Source organism: Fistularia commersonii, chromosome 10 (genome assembly GCF_037954325.1).
Source record: "Fistularia commersonii isolate RoL2024-O1a breed Wild chromosome 10, RoL_Fcom_v1.0, whole genome shotgun sequence".
Taxonomy (NCBI): domain Eukaryota; kingdom Metazoa; phylum Chordata; class Actinopteri; order Syngnathiformes; family Fistulariidae; genus Fistularia; species Fistularia commersonii.
The window spans coordinates 18,042,650-18,068,950 of record NC_141293.1 but is presented as its reverse complement, the minus strand read 5'-3'; the positions used below and the strand labels follow the sequence as shown (position 1 = coordinate 18,068,950).

The window sequence follows — 26,301 nt, the reverse complement described above, 5'->3', positions numbered from 1 at the left end:
AATGTCAACCGCCAGTAATTTGGGGGTATTTCGGGGCCTCGTTTTTAATGAATTACAGATACTGTCTGGGTCGATTTTCAGAAGAAAAATCAGAAAAAAAACATCTTTGACCATGAACCATGAATGAATGGATTTATTGTTATTTTTTATTTTCTACTTTTTTTTTCCCACAATATTTTAAGATTTTTTTTTTTTAAACAAACAATGCTGAGTTAGTAAATAACTGCCCCGTTCTTTGATTAAAACCACAGCCAATCAAAGTTAGATTATGTTAGAGAAACCAGGGGAATATCATGAGCGGTAAGTGTGCGTCCGTCAGTGTGTGTGTGTGTGTGTGTGTGTGTGTGTGTGCGCACAGACCTACACTTGTGTGACCGAATGCAGATTCAGTGAGCGTGGTTTTATAATGACGCGCCGCGAACACAGAACCGACTGTCCGGGGGTCCGTCGGCACGAAGGACCCGCTGAGGAGGCGTCCGAATCGGGGGCCGGGATCGCAACGGGTCTTTGTCTGAGACCAAAGATTTATTCTTCCAGCGGGAGAGCGTCCCCCGACCCGGGTAGGTGAGCCGGGTCAGAGGCTAATGGCCTCCGGGACGCCAACGGGCTGAGAAACTTAAGGTCACCGCTTCAGTCTTCGATTATGACCTATTTAAAGGCGCATTTGTATTGTTGACGTTGAATACGCAACGTTTAGCATCTGTCCCATTTATCTACATTATTAAACAGAGCTTCTCCGCCTTCTCTGTCGCCTGGATCTCTAAATTCACTCTCGCTAAGCTGTAAATTCCCTTTATCAATCTGGATCCTCTTATCAAGATATTTTTGCTGGGGTTATGTTCTGTGTAAATGTTTACTAATTCTCTGCTGACCGACTCAATTCTTATCAAACAAGTAAATAAATGATAAATCAAATATTACTATTAATTCTTTCAAACGCTGAAAGGTTCATTAATCTTTTAACCCCCAGCTTCGAGTCGACCCTTAGATTAATATATGTGGAATTTCCATATATTCCTACCACTTACTTGGTGGCGTGTGTGTGTGTGTGTGTGTGTGTGTGTGTGTTTTGTTTGTGCGTGTGGGGTGTGTGCAATTGCCACTGATCAAATCATTTACTTGATGGCTCAACATTAGGGGAAGAATAAGAATAGAATAAGAATAACTTTATTTATGCCGAAGGAAATTATTATGCCAGAGTTTCAAGTAAAACACAACAATAATAAATGATAGTAGGAAATTGTATGAACAGTAAAAAAAAAAAAGAAGATATAAGATGACAGCATTTGCTAGAAATAAATGAAATAACCCGATCAAATTAACAGAATTAACAAGGGTGGAAAAGAGCCTCACCGTGCAGGTTCATGTTCTCCAAACTAGGCGGGTTCATTCCCACATCCTCCCGAGTCCAAAATGCATGCATGATGAACAAATTCTGAAACTAGCATTATCCAGGTGCGTTTTACTTCTCTAGACATGTTGAGCGTCGTGTTCCTGAAAGCCGGATGAGGCTAAAACCGCGTTTTTGTGTCTTTCAGAGCTGCTGGGCTCCACCAAGAGACTCAACGTCAACTACCAGGACTCAGACGGGTGAGTGATTTCGCCGCTCGCTTTCCAAATTTTCAAATATTCCGACCCCCGTCGTCTTTGGTCCGGATCTCCATTAGCTTGCAGAGAAGTTACCAGAATGAAATCTTCATTCATCGAGAAAGCAGAATACAGTTAAAGAACAATTCATCCACTTTTTCCCGCGTGTGAAATGATGCTTAGATTTACGTCCGTCTTCCTCCTTCCTTCGTACACTTTAGCGGATTATTTCCGCTTCTCCAAAATCCCGAGACTTCTGGGTCCTTTAGGATTTCATCCTGCAGTAGAAAGCTTTTCCTAATAGCTGAAAATTGAGTTAAGACCGATAGATTGCTTAAGATTAGCTGCTGGGTATCTGGACTATAACTACACTGCTCCAAAAAATAAAGGGAACACTTAAAAAACACATCCTAGATCTAAATGAATGAAATATTCTTTTGAAATACTTTGCTCTTTACACAGTTGAATGTGCTGACGACAAAATCACGCAAAAACGATCGATGGAAATCAATTGTATCAACCCATGGAGGTCTGGATTAGGAATCACACTCCAAATTAAAGTGTAAAAACAAACTCCAGGCTGATCCAACTTTGATGTAATGTCCTTAAAACAAGTCCAAATGAATCTGCGTTGCTTCCTGAGTGGACACTATGATTTCACACAAGTGGGATTGACTTGGAGTTACATTGTGTTGTTCAAGTGTTCCCTTTATTTTTTGGAGCAGTATAGTTCCATCACATTAGTTCACATAGTTTGGGCAAGATGGCGCCTCGTGGTCATTTTGTTGACGGCATGCTTGGCCGAAACATTGTCGTGTTTTCAAAATACAATATCGTGATTATAGGACTCGGCCATTGCGCTTTTTGTGTTTACATAGCTGGACATCTCCAAGCGGATATAGTATTTTTAAAAGCTCATTTCCATTTTTTTTTTTTTTTTTTTTGAAAGAAAAAAAAATCTAAATCAATATAAAATAATTTAATATAATGCGGAATATCACGCTAAAGAATAGGCATTGTATTCTCTTGTGCCAGTCAAACATCATAAATAAACACGAATGAAAAGCGCAACTGGTAAACAATGGAAAGCGACAAGCATTTGTTCTGGAAAAACAATGACATCTTTCTAAATATACCGTGTGACGACGGAAACGCGTCTTCTATTTAAGTATTTTATTTGGTTTATGTTGCCATGGTACCAATAAAATGATATTTTTGTCATATTTTAGGTGAAAGTTTAAATTCCCCGGCATTAGAGCAGGACTTGAATGAGGTGAAAAGGGTGTGATTTTTAAAATGTCACCCCTTTTAATGTGCGTAAAGTAAAACGGCGGAGCGGCACGCTTCACACGGTCAACAACGGATCGCTCTCTGAAATATCTTTACAAGGGCGAGATGGAAACCCGATGAAATTTCAGACATTCCTTGTCCTCAGAAGATGAACCCCTCCGGGTGAGTGATCCTCCTGACACCCTTCCGAAGGTTTCTTCCATTATTTTCCCCGTAAAAGGCGGTTCTGGAGTCGAGGGTCAAAGGTCAGATGTTGTCTTGCTCTCTCCCGCCTCTCAAAATTCGATTTTACAGTAAACCCTTGTTTTTCGCGGGGTTTACGTTCCAAAAAGAACCCGTGATAGGCAAAATCCGTGAAGAAGAAACCATTTTTTTTTTTTTTTACAATTATGATACAATTAAATACTCTATTATACATTGAAAAGAAAGAACAAACCATTTTACAGGCTCAATCATTTGTTTCACAAATAAAAGTACTGTACTTTAGAAACGTTTTTTTCAACAAATGTCAAATAATAATTTTAATCATCAATGTGAACAGAAGGCTTCAAATTGCGGAGATTAGCAGCGCCCACCGCGACCCAAGTAATTGGATTAAACGGGAGAAAATTAAAAATGATTATGAAAAAAATCGCGGACAGTTGCAACCCTTTTTGCATCCTTATTAAAACTTATCGCTGCTGTCGTCCTTATGTTTTTTTCTTCCTTCTTTATGGAACGAACGGAAGATTCATTCACTCCGTAATGCCGACCTACAGCCGCATAGCTTTTAGCTTCCCTTAGCATGTCCAGAAGTTTAGCTGTATCTGCCATAGATAGCATCTTCCGCTGCCTTTTGGGCCCTTTTGTCGCTCCAGAGCGTTTTGTCAACTTTTAGAAAAACTCAAAATTGCAAGAGAATTCGCAATGTAATGTAAATTTGGCAAGCTGTTTTACATACGTGTACATATTAAACTGCAACGTTATTGACGCGCAGGTAGAGAAGAAGCGGAGTGACTTTTTAGCCAATCAGAATGCAGAACTCAATGCACGATGCAAATCCGTGAAGTAGCGAAACCGTGAAAAGTAAACCGCGTTATAGCGAGGGATCACTGTATACGCAAACCTGAGCTGGTCCTGGCGGTCTTGAAGGACGCCGCTTCGTTTCGGAGACACAGACAACTTTTGCCTCCTTTGTTGGGCTGAGGAGGTGGAGGAGGGCACGCAGAGGTCAGAGGTCAGAGGTCAGAGGTCAGGGGCCGAAGCGAGCGGACCGAGGACAATTAGATAAGAGTGTTTATAAAGAGCTGGAGTGACTTAATGCGAGCCTGACAGCCCGAGACAAGCGGCTGATAGATGTTTAAGCTCGACCGGGAAAATCACGCTTTTAAAGCTAAAAGACCGACGGAGAATATATTCGCCTCCGGAATCAGCAAGTGTCTGTTTTGTCGCCCGATCCTCGCGCTCGACGCAGATTTTATTGTCGCTGTATTTCGAGGGAAAACACGGTCAACTCCTCTTTAATAACTATTTGAGTTCCGCCTTTCTCGGGTAAGTTAAGCCTCCGACTCTCATTTGAATAGATTTTTTGGATCAATTTGAATTGATCAAATGGAATAAGAGCTCCAGAGAACTCTGAATACCGCATCAAGCACTTTTTTTATTATTATTATTATTTTTTTTTTTTTAAATTATTTATTTATCTATTTATTTATTTATTTATTAAAATAATTTGATTTTTTTTTCATCTATTTTCTGATAGTAATTTAAAATAATAACAAAGATTTTCATACAGTTACTTAGCTGAAAAAAAAAATTGATTTAATGAAAGTTTGGAAAAGCACAACATTTGTGAAAAAGCATAAATATACCCAGGATTTCTGCCTCATTTTTCTTAAAACTGTTTTGATTTTATCTTGACCCTTCTTTTGGGGATTTTTTTAAAAGCTTCATTTTTCAACACTCACATTTTATTACATTTTCACCAGATTGTACTTGATATCTTTCTGAGAAATTAAAAAAAAAAAAGCAGATCATATACATTTTAAGAAACACACTGATATAAATTCCAAGGTTAGTTCTTACTTCCTTTTTTGTGCAAAAATTATTCATGAAGGTATTTCTACATATTTCTATAATCCTTGCTAATCTGTGAACATTTGTTGTCAAGTCATCAGCGTTAACCACATATTGTTCGATCACTTGTCAATTTTTAATCATCAATGTTTTACCAAATGGTGGATTTATTCAAACTGTGGCCCATTTTAAGAAAACGCTCACAATCTCCACTCATGAAATAACTAAAAAAATTCAAGAAATCATTAGAAAGAGAAGTAATCCAGTTCCCACGGCAACACGCAAACATACTTTTCTCAAAATAGTCATGCAGTTATTCGTATATTTAGTGCAATAAGTATTATTTCTGGCTGTGGTTTTATCACAGCGGATGATTGGTGGGGCTTTAGATTGCAGCGCTGATACCCCAGTGAAGAGTGTGTGTGAGTGTGTGTGTGTGTGTGTGCGCTAATGGTCTCTTCAGGGACTGTAGATCTCATGCAGAGGACATTTTTTTTATTCATTAGCACCATTGATAAGTTGGCAAGATCCTCAGTCGCCGCTTCTAAAGGCAGCGACACATCAAACCACGCCGAGGCTTTCTGTGATGTCGGAGGATGTCGCGTCGGCCACCAGTGGGCAGCGGCGCCGTGCACGTGGGTTCACAAAAACCGGACTTCAAAGAATCGGGCGATGAAATTCGCCTCGTAGACGAGCGGATAATAGAGACTCCGTTTTTATTCATCCGTTCATTCATAATTGAATAAATGAAACCCGCGCGGAGCTCAAGTGACAGAAGATTTTATGAGCAGAACTTGAGAAAAACGTCTGTCGGCCTGGTTTCGTAAGACAGTCCGAGGACTTTTATTTGGGGAGAATATAGTTTCTCCCCAAAAACTGCTGACAGTCAAGGCTCCGGAAAGGAGAGTAGACGAAGGCTCTTTGACTTTTTCCAGACGAAACTTTGAGCAACTTCAAAAATGCTAAACGTGAACTCAGAAATCGACGTCCGGAGCCGGACTGTCACTCCTGAGCTCCGTTCAAAGGACCCGTCAGGAGACCCGAACGTTTGATGGAGAATCCTCCCGTCGCTCATCCTGTTTCCACCTCTTCTTCTTCTTCCTCCCGATGATGCCCGGCGTCGACTCCTCCATTTATACGCAGCCATTCCAGCTCTGGTCTCCGAGGAAACGCATCCAAGCTGCGAGCCAACGGGCCGGCGGAGAAGCCAAAAACTTATTTGCCTCACAATCCTCCTTTTATACCCGCCGTGTTTGTTTCTGTTCGGTAAAAAGAAGGTCCTCTGAGAGAAGAAGCCGCGGACCTCTTGTTTTAAGGGCAGTGGGTTTAACAACCGACGTCATTTTCATTGACTCTCGGGTTTTAACAGGTTTAAAACAGGTGTTTTCGCTGGTTTTCAATCATAATTTCCTCGGAAATTCATTAATTCATCGTCTAAGCCGGCGGCGTGATGATGGTGTCTCCTGGTGTCTGTGGTATCTTCTCCGGTTTCCGGCCGCCGTCCAAAAAACAAGCAGCGGGTTCGTCGGAGAATCGGACGTCCAGCCCTTAGAGAGCCTTTAGTGCAGGATAAGAAATGAAAGAAATGATAGAGCCGTAAGACATCGTCTGAAAAGAAACAGACGCATTAAAACCTGATGGAAAATACAAAATGACTCACACGACCTCCACAAAAGTAGAATCTATCAGCATAAATTATTTCAGAATTAGGCAGAAATCATGTCAAACTATCAACGAAAATTTGTTCTGCAAAACGTCAGTCAACGGAAAAAAAAATGCAAGATATAACCCCCCAAAAAATTGGAAAAAAAAAACAAAATATACTGCTCCAAAAAATAAAGGGAACACTTGAACAACACAATGTAACTCCAAGTCAATCCCACTTGTGTGAAATCATAGTGTCCACTCAGGAAGCAACACAGATTCATTTTGACTTGTTTTAAGGACATTACATCAAAGTTGGATCAGCCTGGAGTTTGTTTTTACACTTTAATTTGGAGTGTGATTCCTAATCCAGACCTCCATGGGTTGATACAATTGATTTCCATCGATCATTTTGGTGTGATTTTGTCGTCAGCACATTCAACTGTGTAAAGAGCAAAGTATTTCATAAGAATATTTCATTCATTTAGATCTAGGATGTGTTTTTTAAGTGTTCCCTTTATTTTTTTGAGCAGTGTATATAGACCTCAAGCCAGAGAGATACTTTCCGAGTCATTGAGGTTGCATTTTTTTTAAAAAGGTTCATATTAACGAGTCCGGATCGTGTGACTGAGCGTGTCTGAACGGGAAGCTTCTTCCCTCCGATCGTCCGACGGCAGGTCTGGAGACGCACCTGGAGAGAAAAGCACGTCGGCCATTGTTTGGGCAACGAACAGCCTGGAACATGCCTTTCTATTTGATTAAACACGACCGGCGGTGCCGCTCCTCCTCCTCCTCCAGGTTCTTCAGGTCCTGACACAACGCGCCGCTTCGTCAAATACTTCTGTTAAACTCCAGCCGGAGAAAAAAAGGAGGAGAAAACACACCGTGTGTCTGGAACTCCTCCGTCGCCGCCGGCCTGACCACATCGAAATCCGCCGGTAGAAACGGGTGCTTATTCTTAAAAAAAAAAACACCTTCGTAACCATTTAAAAAAAAAAAAAAAAAAAAAAACAACTTCCGGCCGAATCCGCAATCGTAATCCCGCCCGTGACTAATAATAAGTCATCGTAAGACTCCAAACATGATTTATATAACAAGAAGTAATTGTTTTCAAACCCGCCTGAACGTCATCGGGTGTTTTGCTCCTGTCTAGACTTCAGAAATGATCCGGAAATTTGTCGAGAAGACGGTCGAACGATCCGAACGCCGCCGCAGGGTTGCGTGTTTGTCACCGGGAGTGACATCATCGCCGTCTCCCTTGGATACCCCAGAAAAATCAGCATTGGCGGTGATGTAAGGGGTCAAAAGCGGAGGTCGTTTCGACGCTAGAATTCAAACCGATGGCGCAGGAAAGACCTCAGCGCCCGGTTTTTGAGGGTTCGGAAACTAAAAGCAGCCACGGGAAAAACACAATGCGTCTTGGAGCGCGAAAGATGCTTCGATTTCTGTGTGTCCCGATCCGGACCAGAACACACACATTACATTACATTACATTACATTTGGCAGACGCTTTTATCCAAAGCGACTTACAATAGAGGACATAAGCACTGCAAATAACACTTGTAAATACAAGATGCACAGGAAATATACAGAACAGTAAACTGGGGTTAGTTTTTTTTTTTTTTTTTTTTTTTTGACAAAGACGTACACAAACGTACACACACACACTGCATAGCCTAACTTGCTGCCTAACGTGATCTGGGGCAGCTCACAGTAAAAAGTCCTGAAAGAGAAAAGTTTTCACCTGTTTCTTGAAGGTTGAGAGAGATGATGCTGGTCTCGTTGCTCCAGAGTATAAGTCGCACCCCCCACCAAACTATGAAAAAAAACGCGACTTATAGTCTGGAAAATACGGTACCTCAGTGGTGGAACAAACTTCCGGAAGCAACAAGACTAGCATCATTACATTGCATTTTTTACATTACATTACATTACATTTGGCAGACGCTTTTATCCAAAGCGACTTACAATAGAGGACATAAGGACCGCAAATACACTTGCAAATACACGATGCACAGGAAATATACAGAGCAGTAAGCTGGGGTTAGTGAGGGTTTTTTTTTTTTTTTTCTTTTGGACAGAGACACACAAACGTACACACACACACACACTGCATAGCCTAACTTGCTGCCAACCTGATCTGGGGCATCATCTCTCTCAACCTTCAAGAAACAGGTAAAAACATCTCTCTTTCAGGACTTTTTACTGCGCTGATGCCCCAGATCAGGTTAGGCAGCAAGTTAGGCTATGCAGTGTGTGTGTGTGTACGTTTGTGTATGTCTTTGTCAAAAAAAAACTCACTAACCCCAGCTTACTGTTCTGTATATTTCCTGTGCATTGTGTATTTGCAGGTGTATTTGCAGTCCTTATGTCCTCTATTGTAAGTCGCTTTGGATAAAAGCGTCTGCCAAATGTAACGTAATGTAATGAAAAGTGTATATTTCACAGAATCCAACTTGAACGTCAGCTAACCGCCGTCCGTCCCTTCCCCCGATTCTCTCAGCCCGATGACGTCGCTCCTCCCGACCTTTGTCGTAGCTTTTTTGCGACTTTTTCATCAACCTTCCCCTCCGTAGCTCCATTAGCATGGCAGCCCTCGGCGCCGCTCCTTCCGTCCCCGCTGACGTTACGTAACAGCGGGAGAGAAGCGGCGCTCGGGATCATTTGTTCTTCCCGACGGCTGCTTTATCTCCCGGCCGCCCCGGAGCGTCACTCTCCCTCCGCGGCCGTCTGGGAGTCTCGTGTCTCTGATGCCTTTTACCGCTCGGGTCCCCGAAGAACGTGAATAGTCTGCAAAAAGAATCCCTGAACGTGTTTGGTTTGAGGCATTTTTGTTTTTTATTTGACAATATTTATAGTAGCGGGTTTAGTCTTCGGCCTGACCGTTTCTCCTTTGTAAGACCGTGTATTGAACTCACCTGTTTATATCTTAAAAATGCATGCATTTTGAATTGTTTTTAAATGGTTTTATAGAATATATTGACCCCAATCCATCCTGATCTGGTAGCCCGACTTAATATTGACAATTTCTATGTGCATTTATCAATACTGATATTGATATATATCAGACTTTTTATTTCCTCTTCCTTCAGCCGCAGGGAATCTTCAAATCTTTGTACTTAAGACCGTAAAACACTTGATAGCCTTAACCTTGACAATTTATATTTTATTGTATTTCTTATTCTCCCTCCTTCCTACTATTATCTATTATTGTTATGTTTTTGCTTGAAACTCTGGCACAACAATTTCCTTCGGGATAAATAAAGTTGTTCTTATCTTATCTTATAAACTCCATTTATTATCCTATAAAATAATTCCTTCTGTTAAGAAATTGCGATATAAAATTCTCTCTCCGTGCAGCCAAAAAAAAAAAAAACAACTCAGGGTTTTGAAGGTTAAAATGATCCACTATTCATTATCCCATAAACTAATTTTGTTTTTCATTTTTAGTTTTGATTTTCAGTATCTTGCCTGCCTTTGTGCCTTTTTTTTTTTTTTTTTCCAATTATCTGCCTCTAACATGCATGAAAGAAGCCACATGGACAAAGTGACTTTCTGACCGCAGACTGGGGGGAATCTGCAGTTTTGTTGCCTGTGTGTGTGTATGTGCACATACACGTGCGCGCATGTGTGTGTGTGTCAGCGAGCTATCTGGTACCAGCCGTGTCCAGACTTGTTCGGTCTGATGGAAGTTAAAGTGAGTCAGACGTCGACCCGCGGCCCGAGACGGCCGGCATTTTGAAATACATTTCAAACCCGGTCTGATGTGCAGATTGACTGGAATTGACTTTTGTACGGATGCATTTTCCTTATTTTGTTAGATAACGGTCTGAAAAAGCAACGCAAAAAGAATGGTATCATGGAATGACATCATTTGATAGATTTTGGAGGAATATTGATGAGTTTGAGCAAAGTGAAATTAAAAATGATTGAATAGAATTTGACAAAATAAACCAGAATATTACATTGGCAAAGTAATTTTTTTTTTTTAATATAAGAAATTGATGAATGTAGATAAGAATAAGAATAAAAATAAGAACAACTTTATTTATCCCGAAGGAAATTGTTGTGCCAGAGTTTCAAGTAAAACATAATAATAAATAATAGTAGGAAATTGTATAAACAGTAAAAAAAAAAAAAAAAAAAAGAAGGGAGAATAAGAAATACAAATAAAACTATAAAGTGTCAAAGTCAAGGCTACAAAGTGTTTTAAGGTCGTAAATACAAAGATATGAATAGTCCCTTCGGCTGAAGGAAGAGGAATTAAAAAGTCTGATAGCCTCAGTATAAATAAACAAGGAATTACAATTCACAGATTAATTTACAAGCCATTTTTTTCACCTCATTTATAAATCAACAGCGTTTTGGATGCGATTGCTCACCAGTCCATTTATTTATCTTTGCAATGATTTGTTTTGTTCTGCCGTTTCTTCGAACCCGCCGGTGACCGCAGTTAAATCCAGGAAACCCGTAGTTATATAATCTCAATCTGACTTGTTTTCAAAAACATGACCCCTCTCTCTCTTTTTTTTTTTTTTCTCTCTTTCAATTCCTCTCCGTCTGCTCCCGTGACCTTTGGCATCGGCGTCTCAGGTTTTCCGCGCTCCATCATGCCGCTCTGACGGGAACGGCTGAGCTTCTGGCAGCCCTGCTGGAGGCCCAGGCCACTGTGGACATCAAGGATAGCAACGGTAAGACTTTTTTCATCGGCGTCGAAATTTGAAGGGTTTTGACGAGTTAATACGTGTGTGTGCGTCTGCTGCACGTGCAGGAATGCGTCCTCTGCATTACGCCGCCTGGCAGGGAAAAGCGGAGTCGGTCCTTATGTTGCTGCGCTCGGGAGCCTCTGTGAACGGCGTTTCCCTGGACGGACACATCCCGCTGCACCTCGCCGCCCAGTACGGACACTACGAGGTGGTGAGTGCACGCAACAAGCACACCTTCCCGTTCGTGGCGGAAAGGCCTCGTGTTCGGACTTTCCGTCATCATTGCTGGAACTGGAAGGAAGTAGCAAGTCCGCATGTCCTTTCCTTAGTTTGGACAGTGTGAGGCGACAAGTTGATATACAGTTGACGCTTGTTTTTCGCGGGGGTTACCTTCCAAAAAGAATCCGTGATAGGCAACATCCGTGATGTAGAAACCTTTATTTTCTATTTTTTTACAATTATTATACAATTAAATACTCTATTATACATTGAAAAGAAAGAACAAACCATTTTACAGGCTCAATCATTTGTTTCACAAATAAAAGTACTGTACTTTAGAAACGTTTTTTTACAACAAATAACTTCTGTACTGTCAAATAATAGTTTTAATCGTCAACGTGAACAGAAGGCTTCAAATGGCGGAGATTAGCTCCGCCCACCGCGACCCGAGTCATTGGATTAAACGGGAGAAAATTAAAATGATAAAAATTGTGGACAGTTGCAACCCTTTTTGCATCCTTATTAAAACTTATCCCTGCTGTCGTCCTTATGTTTTTTTCTTCCTTCTTTATGGAACGAACGGAAGATTCATTCATTCCGTAATGCCGACCTACAGCCGCATAGCTTTTAGCTTCCCTTAGCATGTCCAGAAGTTTAGCTGTATCTGCGATAGATAGCATCTTCCTGCCGCAGGCGCTTTTGTCGGTCCAGAGCGTTTTGTCAACATTATGGGTTTTAGAGAAACTGGTAATTACGAGAGAATTTGCAATGTAATGTAAATTTGGCAAGCTGTTTTACGTACGTGTACATATTAAACTGCAACATTACTGACGCACAGGTAAAGAAGCGGAGTGACTTTTTAGCCAATCAGAATGCAGAACACAATGCACGATGCAAATCCGTGAAAAGTAAACCGTGTTATAGCGAGGGATCACTGTATCCTGTCCTGAGCACACTTCAACACGGTAGCCTAAACATCCTTTCATTTAAAACCCCTGCACTTTGCGTTCCCAGCGCAAGATGTCCGATCCACTCATCCTGTCCTCGATAAAGATCCACACGTTCCGCTGTCAGATTGTGTTTGGCATAAGTTTGGTATAAGTTCGGTATTACCTCGTCACCAAGCACTACCCCACTAATCGCACCGAGCCCCCCCACCCCAAAAAACAAAAAAAAGGAAGAAATTAATGTATGTATATATATGGTTTTGAGATGGCTATTTGGTAGAGTGGTGACTTCTGAATAACGTCTACTGGTACTTTGGATCTTCGATTATTGAATTGCTTCTTCTTCTTCTTCTTTCGGCTTTTCCCGTCAGGTGTCGCCACAGCGAGTCAACTTTCTCCATCTAACCCTATTCTCTGTATCTTCCTCTCTCACTCCAACTACCTTCATATCCTCTCTCACTACGTTAATAAATCTTCTCTTTGGTCTTCCTCGAGACCTATTGCCTGGCAGCTCCATTTCCAGCATCCGTCTACCAATATATTCACTATCTCTTCTCTGTACATGACCGAACCATCTCAGTCTGGCTTCTCTGACCTTCTCTCCAAAACATCGAACATGTGCCGTCCCTCTGATAGACTCATTCCTGATCCTCTCCATCCTGGTCACTCCCGAAGAGAACCTCAACATCTTCATCTCTGCAACCTCTAGTTCTGCCTGCTGTCTTTTGGTCATTGGAACAGTTTCTAGTCCAAACATCATCGCTGGTCTCACCACTCTCTTGTACACCTTTCCTTTTATTCTGGCCGATAGTCTTCTATCACATAGTACTCCTGACACTTTTCTCCACCCATTCCAACCTGCTTGGACCCGTCTCTTCACCTCTTTTCCGCACTCTCCGTTGCTCTGGACTGTTGACCCTAAGTACCTGAAATCCTCCAGCTTCTTGATCTCCACTCCCTGTAGCCTCACCGCTCCACCCGAGTTCCTCTCATTCACACACATATATTCTGTCTTGCTGCGACTAACTTTCATTCCTCTCCTTTCCAGAGCATACCTCCACCTCTCTAGATTTTGCTCTACCTGTTGTCTGCTCTCACTACAGATCACAATGTCATCTGCAAACATCATGGTCCATGGGGATTCCTGTCTAACCTCATCTGTCAGCCTATCCATCACCATTGCAAACAAGAAGGGGCTCAGAGCTGATCCCTGATGGAGTCCCACCTCCACCTTGAACTTCTCTGTTACCCCTACAGCACACCGTACCAGTGTCTCACAGCTAGCATACATGTCCTGCACCAGTCTAACATACTTCTCTGCCACTCCAGACTTCCTCATACAATACCAGAGCTCCTCTCTTGGCACCCTGTCATATGCTTTTTCTAGGTCTACAAAAACGCAATGCAACTCCCTCTGGCCTTCTCTGTACTTTTCTATTAGCATTCTCAACCCAAATACTGCATCTGTAGTACTCTTCCTAGGCATGAAGCCATACTGCTGTTCACAAATGCTGACTTCTGCTCTCAGTCTAGTTTCCACTACTCTTTCCCATAACTTCATTGTATGGCTCATCAACTTAATCCCTCTATAGTTGCCACAATTCTGCACATCCCCTTTATTCTTAAAAATAGGCACCATCACACTTTGTCTCCATTCTTCAGGCATCTTCTCACTCTCTAAGATCCTGTTGAATAATCTAGTCAGAAAATCTACCGCTGCCTCTCCTAGACACTTCCACACCTCCACAGGTATATCATCAGGACCAACTGCTTTTACACTCTTCATCCTCTTCAATGCCTTCCTCACTTCACTTTTACTAATTTTTGCTACTTTGTGGTCTACAATAATCACCTCTTCTACCCTTGCCTCTCTTTCATTTTCCACATTCATCAGCTCTTCAAAGTACTCTTTCCATCTTCCCATCACTCTTCTAGCATCTGTCAATACATTCCCCTCTCTGTCCTTTATCACCCGGACCTGTTGTACATCCTTTCCATCTTTATCTCTCTGTTTCGCCAACCTGTATAGATCATTCTCACCCTCCAACCGAGCATACAAGTCATCATAAGCCCTTTGTTTTGCCTTTGCTACCTCTATCTTTACCTTTCGCCGCACCTCCCTGAACTCCAGTCTGTTCTCTTCAGTCCTCTCAGTATCCCACTTCTTCTTTGCTAACCGCTTTCTCTGTATACACTCCTGCACTTCCTCATTCCACCACCAAGTCTCCTTATCTACTTTCCTTCCAGATGACACACCAAGTACTCTTCTACCTGTCTCCCTGATAACACTAGCTGTTGTTGTCCAATCATCTGGAAGCTCACCCTGACCACCCAGACCCTTTCTCAACTCCTCCCTGAAAACCATGCAACACTCCTCCCTTTTCAGCTTCCACCATTTTGTCCTCTGCTCTGCCTTTGTCCTCTTCATCTTCCTTGTCACCAGAGTCATCCTACAAACCACCATCCTATGCTGTCTGGCTACGCTCTCACCTACAACTACTTTGCAGTCACTGATCTCTTTCAGGTTACCTCGTCTATACAAGATGTAGTCTACCTGCGTGCTCCTACCTCCGCTCTTATAAGTTACCCTGTGTTCCTGTTTTTTCTGGAAAAAGGTGTTCACTACAGCCATTTCCATCCTTTTTGCAAAATCTACCACCATCTGTCCCTCTGCATTCCTATCCTGGATACCAAATCTGCCCATCACTTCTTCATCCCCTCTATTGCCTTCACCAACATGTCCATTGAAGTCTGCACCAATGATCACTCTCTCATTTCTGGGAATATTCTGCATCACTTCATCTAACTCATTCCAGAACTTCTCCTTCTCTTCAGATTCACCTCCCACCTGCGGGGCATAGCCGCTAACAACATTGAGCATCACACCTTCGATTTCCAGTTTCAGACTCATAAGTCTATCTGACATTCTTTTCACCTCTAGGACGTTCCTAACAAACTCCTCCTTCAAGATAACTCCTACTCCATTTCTCTTCTTGTCAGTACCATAATAGTACAACTTAAAGCTGCTCCTAAGCTTCTAGCCTTACTACCTTTCCACCTGGTCTCCTGGACACACAGTATATCCACCTTCCTTCTCTGCATCATGTCCACCAACTCTACCTTTTCCTGTCATAGTCCCAACATTCAAAGTCCCTCCTCTCAGTCCCAGACTCTTTCCTTTCCTCCTCTCTCTCTGCTTCCAAACACCCATTCCTCCTCTTCTTCTTGTTCTTGTTCTTCGATTATTGAATTGCGATTTTTGATAAAAGCGTCTGCTGTAATAAGCTGTAATAATGTAATAAACACGAGTTACATCATTATCGATACTACGAGGTGGCTTGTCCGTAAATCCTGCTCCAAATCTTTTACTATTAACCCCTTTCATTCATTCATTATTCACCACTTATCCTGCTCTCAGGGTCATGGGAATGCTGGAGCCTTTCCCGGCTGCCGCGATGCTCCTCAAGGGCCAACCACTGCGCCACCATGCCACCGCTTCATTTCAATGGATCAATTCAATGGATCAATTCAATGGATTATATCAATTTCAATTAATTAATTTAATTTCAATTAATGTAATTTCAATTAATTAAGTCAATTTCATTTAATTTGATTTCAATTAATTTAATTTCAATTAATTTAATTTCAATTAATTAATTAAATTTCAGTTAATTAATTTTGATAAATGGATTTAATTTCAATTAATTAATTTAATTGTAATTAATTAATTTAATTTCAATTAATTCATTTAATGAATTCATTTAATTAATTGGTTAAATCCATTAATTTTGATGAATAATTAATTGAAATTAATCAGATTCATATGAATTAATTTAATCTTTATTAATACCTGTGGGGAAATTTGTTCAATTAACCCATGATGGATGAACCCTGGTTCAGTGTGTTGCTCAGCAACACTTTGACACACTAGGAGGAACCGGGAATTAAACCAGGAAGGGATGATTGCCCTACCTCCTGCGCCAAGCCGGCCCCAAATACAGATTTGTCAGAAAAATAAGTTGCTACTTCTTATAACTTATGGTATTTTTAGATTTAATTAAATGCAGTATGTGCAGCACAGCGGTTAGCGCCTCTGCCTCAAAGCAAGGAGGTAAGATAAGATACATTTTATTGATCCCCAAAGGGGAAATTCCTTTGTCACAGCAGTGTAGCAGTTAAAATTAAATATGAATATAAATATAAATAGAGAGACAGTTAGAAGACATCCATGAATAAATAGAAAGCAGGGAGAACAACAACAACGGCAACAAGATCAGGGATAAGAATGGACAAATGAGCAGGTCCCTGGTTCGATTGTAGCCTCGCTGTGCGGAGTTTGTTTTCGTGGGTTTTCCTCCCGCTGTCCAGAAACATGCAGAATATGTGAGGAAAATAAGAAGGAGGATTGTTTTGTGCCTCTGTAAGAGGTCCTGTGGTCGACCGGCGACCATTCCTGGATGAACCCCCGGACCGCGAGTCCAGGATTTGCGGAATCGACAATGAATGAATGAAACAATGCAGTATATAAAAGACTATCGGTATTTAAATGAGCCTGGTGTGCGATGCTTCATGTGCTAACCTGGTTATCTCAAGATAAGAAGATAAGATAAGATAAGAACAACTTTATCAATCCCGAAGGAAATTGTTGTGCCGGAGTTACAGAAAATATAACAGTAATAAATAATAAAAAGAAAAAGGCAGAATTAGAAATGAAAATAAACTATAAACTATAAAGTGTCTCAGTGAAACTATAAAGTGTCTTAGTAGATACTTAGTAGATACTTTAAGAGTAAACCTACCGCTCTCTGAGAAACACTTTGAAGAAGATTGCATCGTATCAAGAGATAAATTTAGGAAGAATGTCCCAGAAAACAGGTTTTGAGGAGGCTTTATTCAGGATAAAAAGAGAAATTTCAATTTGATTACGCACCGGTGTCTATTATTTAAAGGCATGCCGGTTTTTAACGGAAGGGAGTCAACAATGGAATCGTTCTCAACTTAATCCGACCCAAAAAAAAAAAAGATTCAAAACATCCCCTGCTGATTCAGCCCCCATCTGTTCTTCTGTGATGTCAATCAACAAACAGGGTCAATCGTGATCAGGGTAGAAAAATAACCCCCTTCATGTTAAGAAATATCATATAATCCTCCTCATTATTGCCATCTGGATCCTCTGATGCAACACCAACACAGAATCAAGACATCCCCAGATATTTGACAATGTGAAGGCCTCGGGGGGCAATTATCCTCGGCGGGTCCAGACCCCAATTCTGCTCTGCGTTAACGTGTTATGATGCTGCTGCAAAAATTGTGTGTGTAATGTGAAGCAAAGCCTGGACGTACCTGACTATGAACAAGAAAATAACACAATAACACCTCAAATGTGAGATGGACACGCAACAGACTTAAACACTACACTGCAATTTTTCCTTTCCTTTTATCATACTATTGTGCACTCCTTACCTCACTTGTTACTAAGACACTTATAGTTTTATCACTTGTTTACTAAGACACTTTATAGTTTCACTGAGACACTTTATAGTTTATAGTTTATTTTTATTTCTAATTCTACCTTTTTCTTTTTATTATTTATTACTGTTATATTTTCTGTAACTCTGGCACAACAATTTCCTTCGGGATTAATAAAGTTGTTCTTATCTTATCTTAAATGTGCATCAGAACCCACAAGTAACTTATTGCATGAAAACATTCCCATTTAATGGATCTTTTATCCACTTTTTTGGTTTTGTGTTTTTTTGGAACCAATCTGGGACGTCAGCGGGTAAAAGTGTGTCAGCCTGAGTTACATTTTACAATTTCCTTCAGGATTAATAAAGTTGTTCTTATCTTATCTTATCTTATCTTATCTTATCTTATCTTATCTTATCTTAAACCCCCCCCTAAAAAACAACTTTTTTTCTTTCTTTCTGTTTTTATACTTCCTTTTTGTTGTTTGAGGTGGTTTAAAAACGTGTGTGTGTGTGTGTGTGTGTGTTGCAGTCGGAGATGCTGCTGCAGCATCAGTCCAACCCCTGTCTGGTCAACAAGGCCAAGAAGACGCCGCTCGACCTAGCATGCGAGTTTGGACGTGTCACGGTCGGTCTCATCCGTGTGTGTGTGTGTGTGTGTGTGTGTGTGTGTGTGTGTGTGTGTGTGTGTGTGTGTTAGACATGTTACTCATGCTGTGTCAACGTGCATGAGGAACACTCGCATGTCATCATCCCGGTCTGGTCTTCCTGCTGCGTCATCAGGTGGCTCAGCTGCTGCTCAGCAGCAATATGGTGGTGGCCTTGTTGGAGGGCGAGAGGAAGGAGCCGACAGACTCGGCCTTCACCACGCCGCTGCATCTCGCCGCTCGCAACGGACATAAGGATATCATAAAGTGAGCATTCTGCAAAAAAAATAATACTTAGAAACCAGCCGCATTGACTTTTAAAATTTAACAGACGGGCCGGGTCAGCACAAGATATGATACATATAAAAAAAAAAAATGCATTTGTTAACAGTACATATCAGACTCGTCATTTGCTTTGAAAATAAAACCGGCTTGGTTTTTGAAGGCTCTGACGTTTGCTTGCGTTTCATGCACAAACCGTTATTTCCCTTGTAGCTTCACGTGCAGCTCATACATGTGTTTCAGTTTGTCCGCAGTAAAGGCTAAATCTCAAAGCCAAATCTTCCCTAAATTTACCCAAAAAAGCTCCAAAAATGAAATAATCTCCTGTTTGAGCTCCGGAATGCATTGATCCGATCATTCAATCATTCATTCTTTGACGGGCCGGATTAAAACTACCAGCGGGCCGGATGTGGCCCGCGGGCCGTAGTTTGCCCACCCCTGATATAAACAAATGTGGAGTCCGTCATGCGGTTTTTGGGACTCACAGGCAAATGTTTTTATCTCTCGCTGCAAAAACTCTGCTACTCGGAGGTGTGTCGAACCCGTCAGTCAGGATGTTCTTTGTCCGGCTTCACGACCTCTCAGGGTGACGCTGTGTTTTGCATCTTAGTAAGGCTTTGGCTGTCTGGCTCCATTCAAGACTCGCGGGCCGACGGCGTCTTTGCTATTCCCGGCAACCGGCCTGCTGACGCTGTGTGTTTGTTCTAGGCTGCTACTAAAGGCCGGCATCGATATCAACACCACCACCAAGTCCGGGACGGCTCTGCACGAGGCCTCGCTGTACGGGAAGACAGAGGTGGTGCGACAGCTGCTGGATGTAAGTTGACGACTTCCCTTAAGCCGCTTCCAGACAACCGCTGGAAACCCGATGTGTTGTGGCTTTTGGCCGGTCGAGATGTTGTGTCTGGAAGCGCGAGGGATACAAAAGCCCTTTTGATCGGCCGGTTCTCTCGTCCTATATCCGCTTGATCGCCAATAAACTCACAGCAGGGGGCGGCTGGTTTGGGTTGGAGGGGGCTGACGGCCAGGGTGTGTGTGTGTGTGTGTGTGTGTGTGTGTGTGTGTGTGTGTGTGTGTGTGTGTGTGTGTGTGTGTGTGTGTGTGTGTGTTAATGGGTTTATCACGGACTGGAGCTGAATTAACGGTTGCGCCACGAAAGAAAAGGTCATTTCTAGATGGGATACATGATGGGATACATGTCAGTATATTTAAATAAAATAAAATGAAATAAAATTGATGATTTTAAATAAAACTTTAAATAAATAAAATAAAAATAAAACTTTAAATAAAAGTTGAGATAAAATGCCCCAAAAAAGAAATTTCAATTTTCATTTTGCTCAGTTTACATGATACCGAGTTGGCCCGCACATACAAAATGTTGGTACATTTAAATAAGATAAAATAAAAAAAGAATAAAAAAATAAATTAATTAAAAAAATAAGTAAATAAATAAAATTAATGATTTTAAAGTTGAAATAAATTGCCCAAATAATGAAATTGCAATTTTAATTTTGCTCAATTTACATGAAACCGAGTTGGCCCACACATACAAAATGTCCGTACATTTAAATAAAATAAAATAAAATAAAATAAAATAAAAAAATAAAAAATAAAATAAAATAAAATAATTAATTTTAAAGTTGAGATAAAATGCCCCAAGAGGGAAATTTCAATTTTCATTTTGCTCAATTTATATGATCGCGAGTTGGCCCACACATACAAAATGTTGGTACATTTAAATAAAACAAAATAAAATAAAATAAAATAAAATTGATGATTTTAAAGTTGAAATAAATTGCCCAAATAATGAAATTGCAATTTTCATTTTGCTCAATTTACATGATACCGAGTTGGCCCGCACATACAAAATGTTGGTACATTTAAATAAAATTAAATTAAATTAAATTAAATTAAATTAAATTAAATTGATGACTTTAAAGTTGAAATAAAGACAGATTTTTAGAAGCTCAGAAAGGTTGGATCTGTAAAAAAAAAAACAAGAAGGGGGAACATATCTGATTTTTCACACGTTATTTCACGTCCTCCTCCTGATATCGAGTGTAAAAAAAAAACAGGATTATTCCCTCCGAGGGACTAAAAAAAGGGCTTTTTTCCGAACAAATCAATCCAATTTGCACCATGAAGAGTTGTTCGGGTTCACTTTCATGTAAATGCTTGCGAAAAGCAAGTCATCTGACCTGAACCGTGTCTAATTTTAAGGATTTCGGTGAAAAGACGTTTTATTTGTGCAACTGCTTACTAATGTTTTCGGGGTAATTTATCACCGACGTTGAAGAATGTCTTCATATATCGAAGTAAATTTCAGCCGTCGCCCCCGAACTTTCAGATATTATTGCCGATTTCCAGGCGTGCCGGTTTCAGCTCGGGGAAGACTTAAATCATTCATGACGAAGGTTTTTTTTTTTTTTTTTTTTTTTCCGGTGGAAAAGTAGAACTGTGTTTCGTAACAAGGTATTTGATATTCACACAAAGGAAAAGGCGTCTTCAGATCGCTGCGAAATCTTGACTTTTCGACTTGAAATAATCTCGTCTCTCCAGCCGGCAGCAACACCCGTCCCTCGCTTCAAAGCTCCGCATCTTCATAAAACCCCCCGAAGAAAAGCATCTAAACTTTTCTCCGCCTCAGAGTCGAAACAAACAGATGTGCGCGTGTGTGTGTGTGTGTGTGTGTGTGTGTTTTTGTTTTCCCCAGGCCGGCGTGGATGTGAACATCCGAAACACCTACAACCAAACGGCGTTGGACATCGTCAACCAGTTCACCACTTCTCACGCCAGCAAGGACATCAAGCAGCTGTTGCGAGGTCAGAACCTTCCACCTTCCACCTTCTTCTTCTTCTTTTTCCTCTTCTCACCTGTCTTCCACTCCCTCCTCAAGTTTCCTCTGCTCCTTCCTCTTCTTTTTTTTCCTCCGCTGACTCACCATGGCGCTCGCAAAGCTGCTGCCTCTGAAAGTCTGTAACCTGGAAGTCTTATCTGTCAGCTCATGCAGCTTCAAAGAGCAAAATTTTAGCAGAGCGGCATGTATTATACACTACCAGTACTCTGTGTGTGTGTGTGTGTGTGTGTGTGTGTGCAAGCTCTGTAATCCTGCTGCCGTTTGAAGTTCCTGTGGGAACCGACGGAGGGAATAACGAGCTGTTGTGTTTCCTGCCTTGTTTACCGAAGGAGTCAGGAATAACTCTCCCGACTGCGGCCGACGACTGCATACGAAAAAACATCTTCTTTTCCCTTCTTCGTCGAATTAAAACAAAAAAAAAAAAAAAAGAAATGGTGTAAATAAATGATGTAAAATCGACACAGAGGAGCACAAGAGAGAATCACCTGTCACAGTTTTACCAGTTTATTTTGATTATATTTACAAATCAGCCTCTCTGGCTTCAGGTTTAATGGTTAAACACGATATCTGGGTAGTTTTTCGTGTTTATATTCACAGTTGCAAAACCACTGATGCTTTACACGTTCACATCTGGTTTATTTTTACACCGGCGACAGCGGCGGCAACGCGTCTGATGCCAGCCGACTGATGCAGAGGAGAAACGACACCTGTCAATGTGTTGTTTACCAGCCAGAACCCTTCACGCGCTCTGACATATTTTGATATATGGTTTTGGATTATTTATTCAATTTTTTTTCAAAATTTTCAAATTAAATATCCATCCGAGATTTCACTGAGGTGAAACTGTTTTTTTCTGGCTTAAAACAACAATCCGCCTAATTTTAAATGTTGAATTATAATGTTTTTTTTTTAAGAAATTTTAATTGATGTGAAACTAACAATAGTATTATCATCAAACTGGCTCTACTTTGATAAACTAAACCATTCATGCACTCTGACATCTTTTGATATTTGATTTTTGTTTTGGTTTATTTATTGCTTTTTTTCCAGATTTCAAATTAAATATTCATCCAAAATTTCACTGAGGTGAAATTGGTGTTTTTTCGGACATAAAATAACAATCCGCCTAATTTTAAATGTTTTTTAAAGAAATTTTAATTAATGTGGATCTAACAATAGTGTTATCATCAAACTGGCTCTACTTTGATAAACTAAACCATCCACGCGCTCTGACATCTTTTGATATTTGATTTTAGTTTTGGTTTATTTATTGCTTTTTTTCCAGATTTCAAATTAAATATTCATCCAAAATTTCACTGAGGTGAAATTGGTGTTTTTTCGGACATAAAATAACAATCCGCCTAATTTTAAATGTTTTTTTAAAGAAATTTTAATTGATGTGGATCTAACAATAGTGTTATCATCAAACTGGCTCTACTTTGATAAACTAAACCATTCATGCACTCTGACATCTTTTGATATTTGATTTTTGTTTTGGTTTATTTATTGCTTTTTTTTCCAGATTTCAAATTAAATATTCATCCAAAATTTCACTGAGGTGAAACTGGTGTTTTTTCTGACATAAAATAACAATCCGCCTAATTTTAAATGTTTTTTTAAAGAAATTTTAATTGATGTGGATCTAACAATAGTGTTATCATCAAACTGGCTCTACTTTGATAAACTAAACCATTCACGCGCTCTGACATCTTTTGATATTTGATTTTTTTTTTTTTGTTTATTTATTGCTTTTTTTCCAGATTTCAAATGAAATATCCATCCAAAATTTCACTGAGGTGAAACTGGTGTTTTTCTGACATAAAACAACAATCCGCCTAATTTTAAATGGTGTTTTAAAAAAAATTTTAACTGATGCGGATCTAACAATAGTGTTATCATTGAACCGGCTCAACTTTGATAAACTGGCATCCTACCTTAGAAGTAACACGAAGTCCAAATTTTTCCTTTGTATTAGTTTAAAGGAGGCAAACAGGTAAATTATAAAAATCTTTATATGTAATGAACTGTTCCTCTAAAAAAAACATCATGAATTAATATTAAAAATGAACATTAAAAAAGAATTGATGAAATTACACCTGAGTTAAAAAGACAAAATCTTGTTAATGTGGGAAAATTTGCCACTAGAATTTATTGTTAAAAAAAATTGATTGTTAGCATGTGTTAGAGGAGGTATCATGTTTACAAGGCTAATGGTGGCTATTCTGGTTATTAAATCAATCTTTTTAATTTTGCCCGTTTTTTTTATTTTTTTTTTATAGTTTTGGTGGTTTTTATAGAAATAAGAAAAGAAAAGGACTGTTTTAACAGTGTCACAAGACATTTTTTCATCAAAAAATCATTTTGTTTTCAAATTTTGACGCAAAAAATACATTGCAAAATTTCTTTGACATTTTTTCCTTCGTTTTTTTTTTTTTTTTGAAACCCACAATATAAAATCCCCAGATGCATGTGAGGAAAAAACACACAGGCCGTACAAACACAAAGATTTGATTTCAAGCAGGGGGCCGCAAAATATAGTTCCGAGGGCCACAATTGGCCTGATGGCCGCGAGTCCGAGACCCCTGATTTAGCCAAAGTGGAAAAAAATGTGGATTTGGAAATGTTTTTGGCCCAATAGTGAGTTTTTTCACCCTGAGATGAACTCCTAAATCTTAAAATCACTGCTTCTGATCAACGCAGATGCGACGGGCGTCCTGCAGGTGCGAGCTCTCAAAGACTACTGGAATCTCCACGACCCCACGGCTCTCAACATCCGGGCCGGAGACGTCATCATGGTAAGACGCCCGCTGCTTTATGTAGATCTGGAAAATAAATTGGAGAAGTCGGTTTAAAAAAAACGCCATCTAAGCGGGTGAAACTTATATTTCAGGGGAAAATGTTATATAAACCTCGCCGTCGTCACTTGCTGTTATCAAAATGACATGGAACTTGTGGATAAGAAGGTGTTTGGGTTTCTTCTCAGCGTCACCGTGAAGGTGCTCAGACTTCCTGTCGGTGACTTTCGGGGTGTGTGTGTGAAGAAATCTCAAGATCATGTCAAGACTTGACCCGTCAGAGAGGCAGCTGGGATGAAAACATTTGATGTGTTGCTAAAAAAATCCAGTCTGCGGTTGAGTTTTAGATGTTTGACGCCGTCAGAACAAGTTACTGTCTTACCGCCATTGTCTGAGGACATGTTCCCATCTGCCTTGTTTATGTTAAAAAAAAAACAACAAAAAAAACAATATGAATGCTACATGTTTAACATCAGAAACCTGAAATGTTTCCGTCAGTTAATGCGATTACTGTTGTTTTGTAGCAGCAGCATGTCTTTCACAGTATCATGACTTCATGATAATAATCCCTCATAAAGGTGTCACCATTTGGACCATGATTTGGCGAAAGGGGACATTTTTGTAGCGAGAAAAGGTTTTTCTCTTCTGGGGCCGATTTTCTCTTTCACAGCAACGGAGGAACTCGCAACAATACTATCTTAATACCTCTGCAGCTGTGCAAGCAAGAGGAGAAATATGGGATTTTATGGGAGGGGTGGAGAAGGTTTCCTTCTCAGGATGGCCTAATGTGTATGTGAATCCAGCCAATTGCCTTTTATAGCTGTTTGTTATTTCCTCTTTTCTTTGCCATATAAACCAACGGAAAAAAAAAAAGAAGAAAATTTTACTGACACACGTTTTGAAATATACTGCTCAAAAAAATAAAGGGAACACTTGAACAACACAATGTAACTCCAAGTCAATCACACATCTGTGAAATCATAGTGTCCACTCAGGAAGCAACACAGATTCATTTGGACTTGTTTTAAGGACATTACATCAAAGTTGGATCAGCCTGGAGTTTGTTTTTAAACTTTAATTTGGAGTGTGATTCCTAATCCAGACCTCCATGGGTTGATACAATTGATTTCCATCGATCATTTTTGTGTGATTTTGTCGTCAGCACATTCAACTGTGTCAAGAGCAAAGTATTTCATAAGAATATTTCATTCATTTAGATCTAGGATGTGTTTTTTTAAGTGTTCCCTTTATTTTTTTGAGCAGTGTATATTTGTTAAAAGGCAGCTGGTGGAGCAGCTGGTTTATTCAGTCATTATTTGTCCTGCTTATCCGTCCACTCTTTCATGAACCGCGGGAGGGAAACCCGTGGGGAGAACGTGCAAAATCCACCGCTGTTCAAATACAAACGGAAACCTTCTCGCGTCGACCGCGAACCCTAACGTCACGAATCCCGACCGAAGTGTGTTGACGGCTCGGTATCCCCCCCCCCCCGTCCGCAGGTGTTGGAGCAGCACGTGGACGGACGCTGGAAGGGCCACATCCACGACAGCCAGAGAGGAACCGACCGCGTGGGCTTCTTCCCCCCGTCCATCGTGGAGGTGATCAGCAGAAGGAACGGTCAGTGAGACGGCCTCTTTCCCGCTAGCAGAAACACAACCTACCGGCGGGGACGGTGGCGTCCAAGCATCATCGGCAACCCGCTAACCCGCCCTCCCCCTCCCGTCGACCTGCTGCGTTCATCTCCGTTCACACGTAACCTGTAACCATCGGCTCATTAACACCCCCACCCCCGACCGCCGCTCCT

At 40.5% G+C, this 26,301-nt stretch overlaps 1 protein-coding gene across 4 annotated transcripts in view; it reads left to right on the top strand.

The window, feature by feature from the left end:
- Positions 1-26,301, top strand: part of caskin2b (CASK interacting protein 2b) — a 72,459-nt gene that overhangs the window by 29,676 nt on the left and 16,482 nt on the right. For all 4 annotated transcript variants that reach the window (XM_086154174.1, XM_086154178.1, XM_086154177.1 and 1 more), the window contains 9 exons: positions 1,539-1,590; positions 11,170-11,267; positions 11,348-11,493; positions 18,449-18,544; positions 18,700-18,830; positions 19,554-19,662; positions 21,559-21,667; positions 24,403-24,497; positions 25,997-26,114. In XM_086154174.1, the coding sequence (XP_086010300.1) occupies positions 1,539-1,590; positions 11,170-11,267; positions 11,348-11,493; positions 18,449-18,544; positions 18,700-18,830; positions 19,554-19,662; positions 21,559-21,667; positions 24,403-24,497; positions 25,997-26,114 (954 nt within the window). The remainder of the gene's footprint in view (positions 1-1,538; positions 1,591-11,169; positions 11,268-11,347; positions 11,494-18,448; positions 18,545-18,699; positions 18,831-19,553; positions 19,663-21,558; positions 21,668-24,402; positions 24,498-25,996; positions 26,115-26,301) is intronic.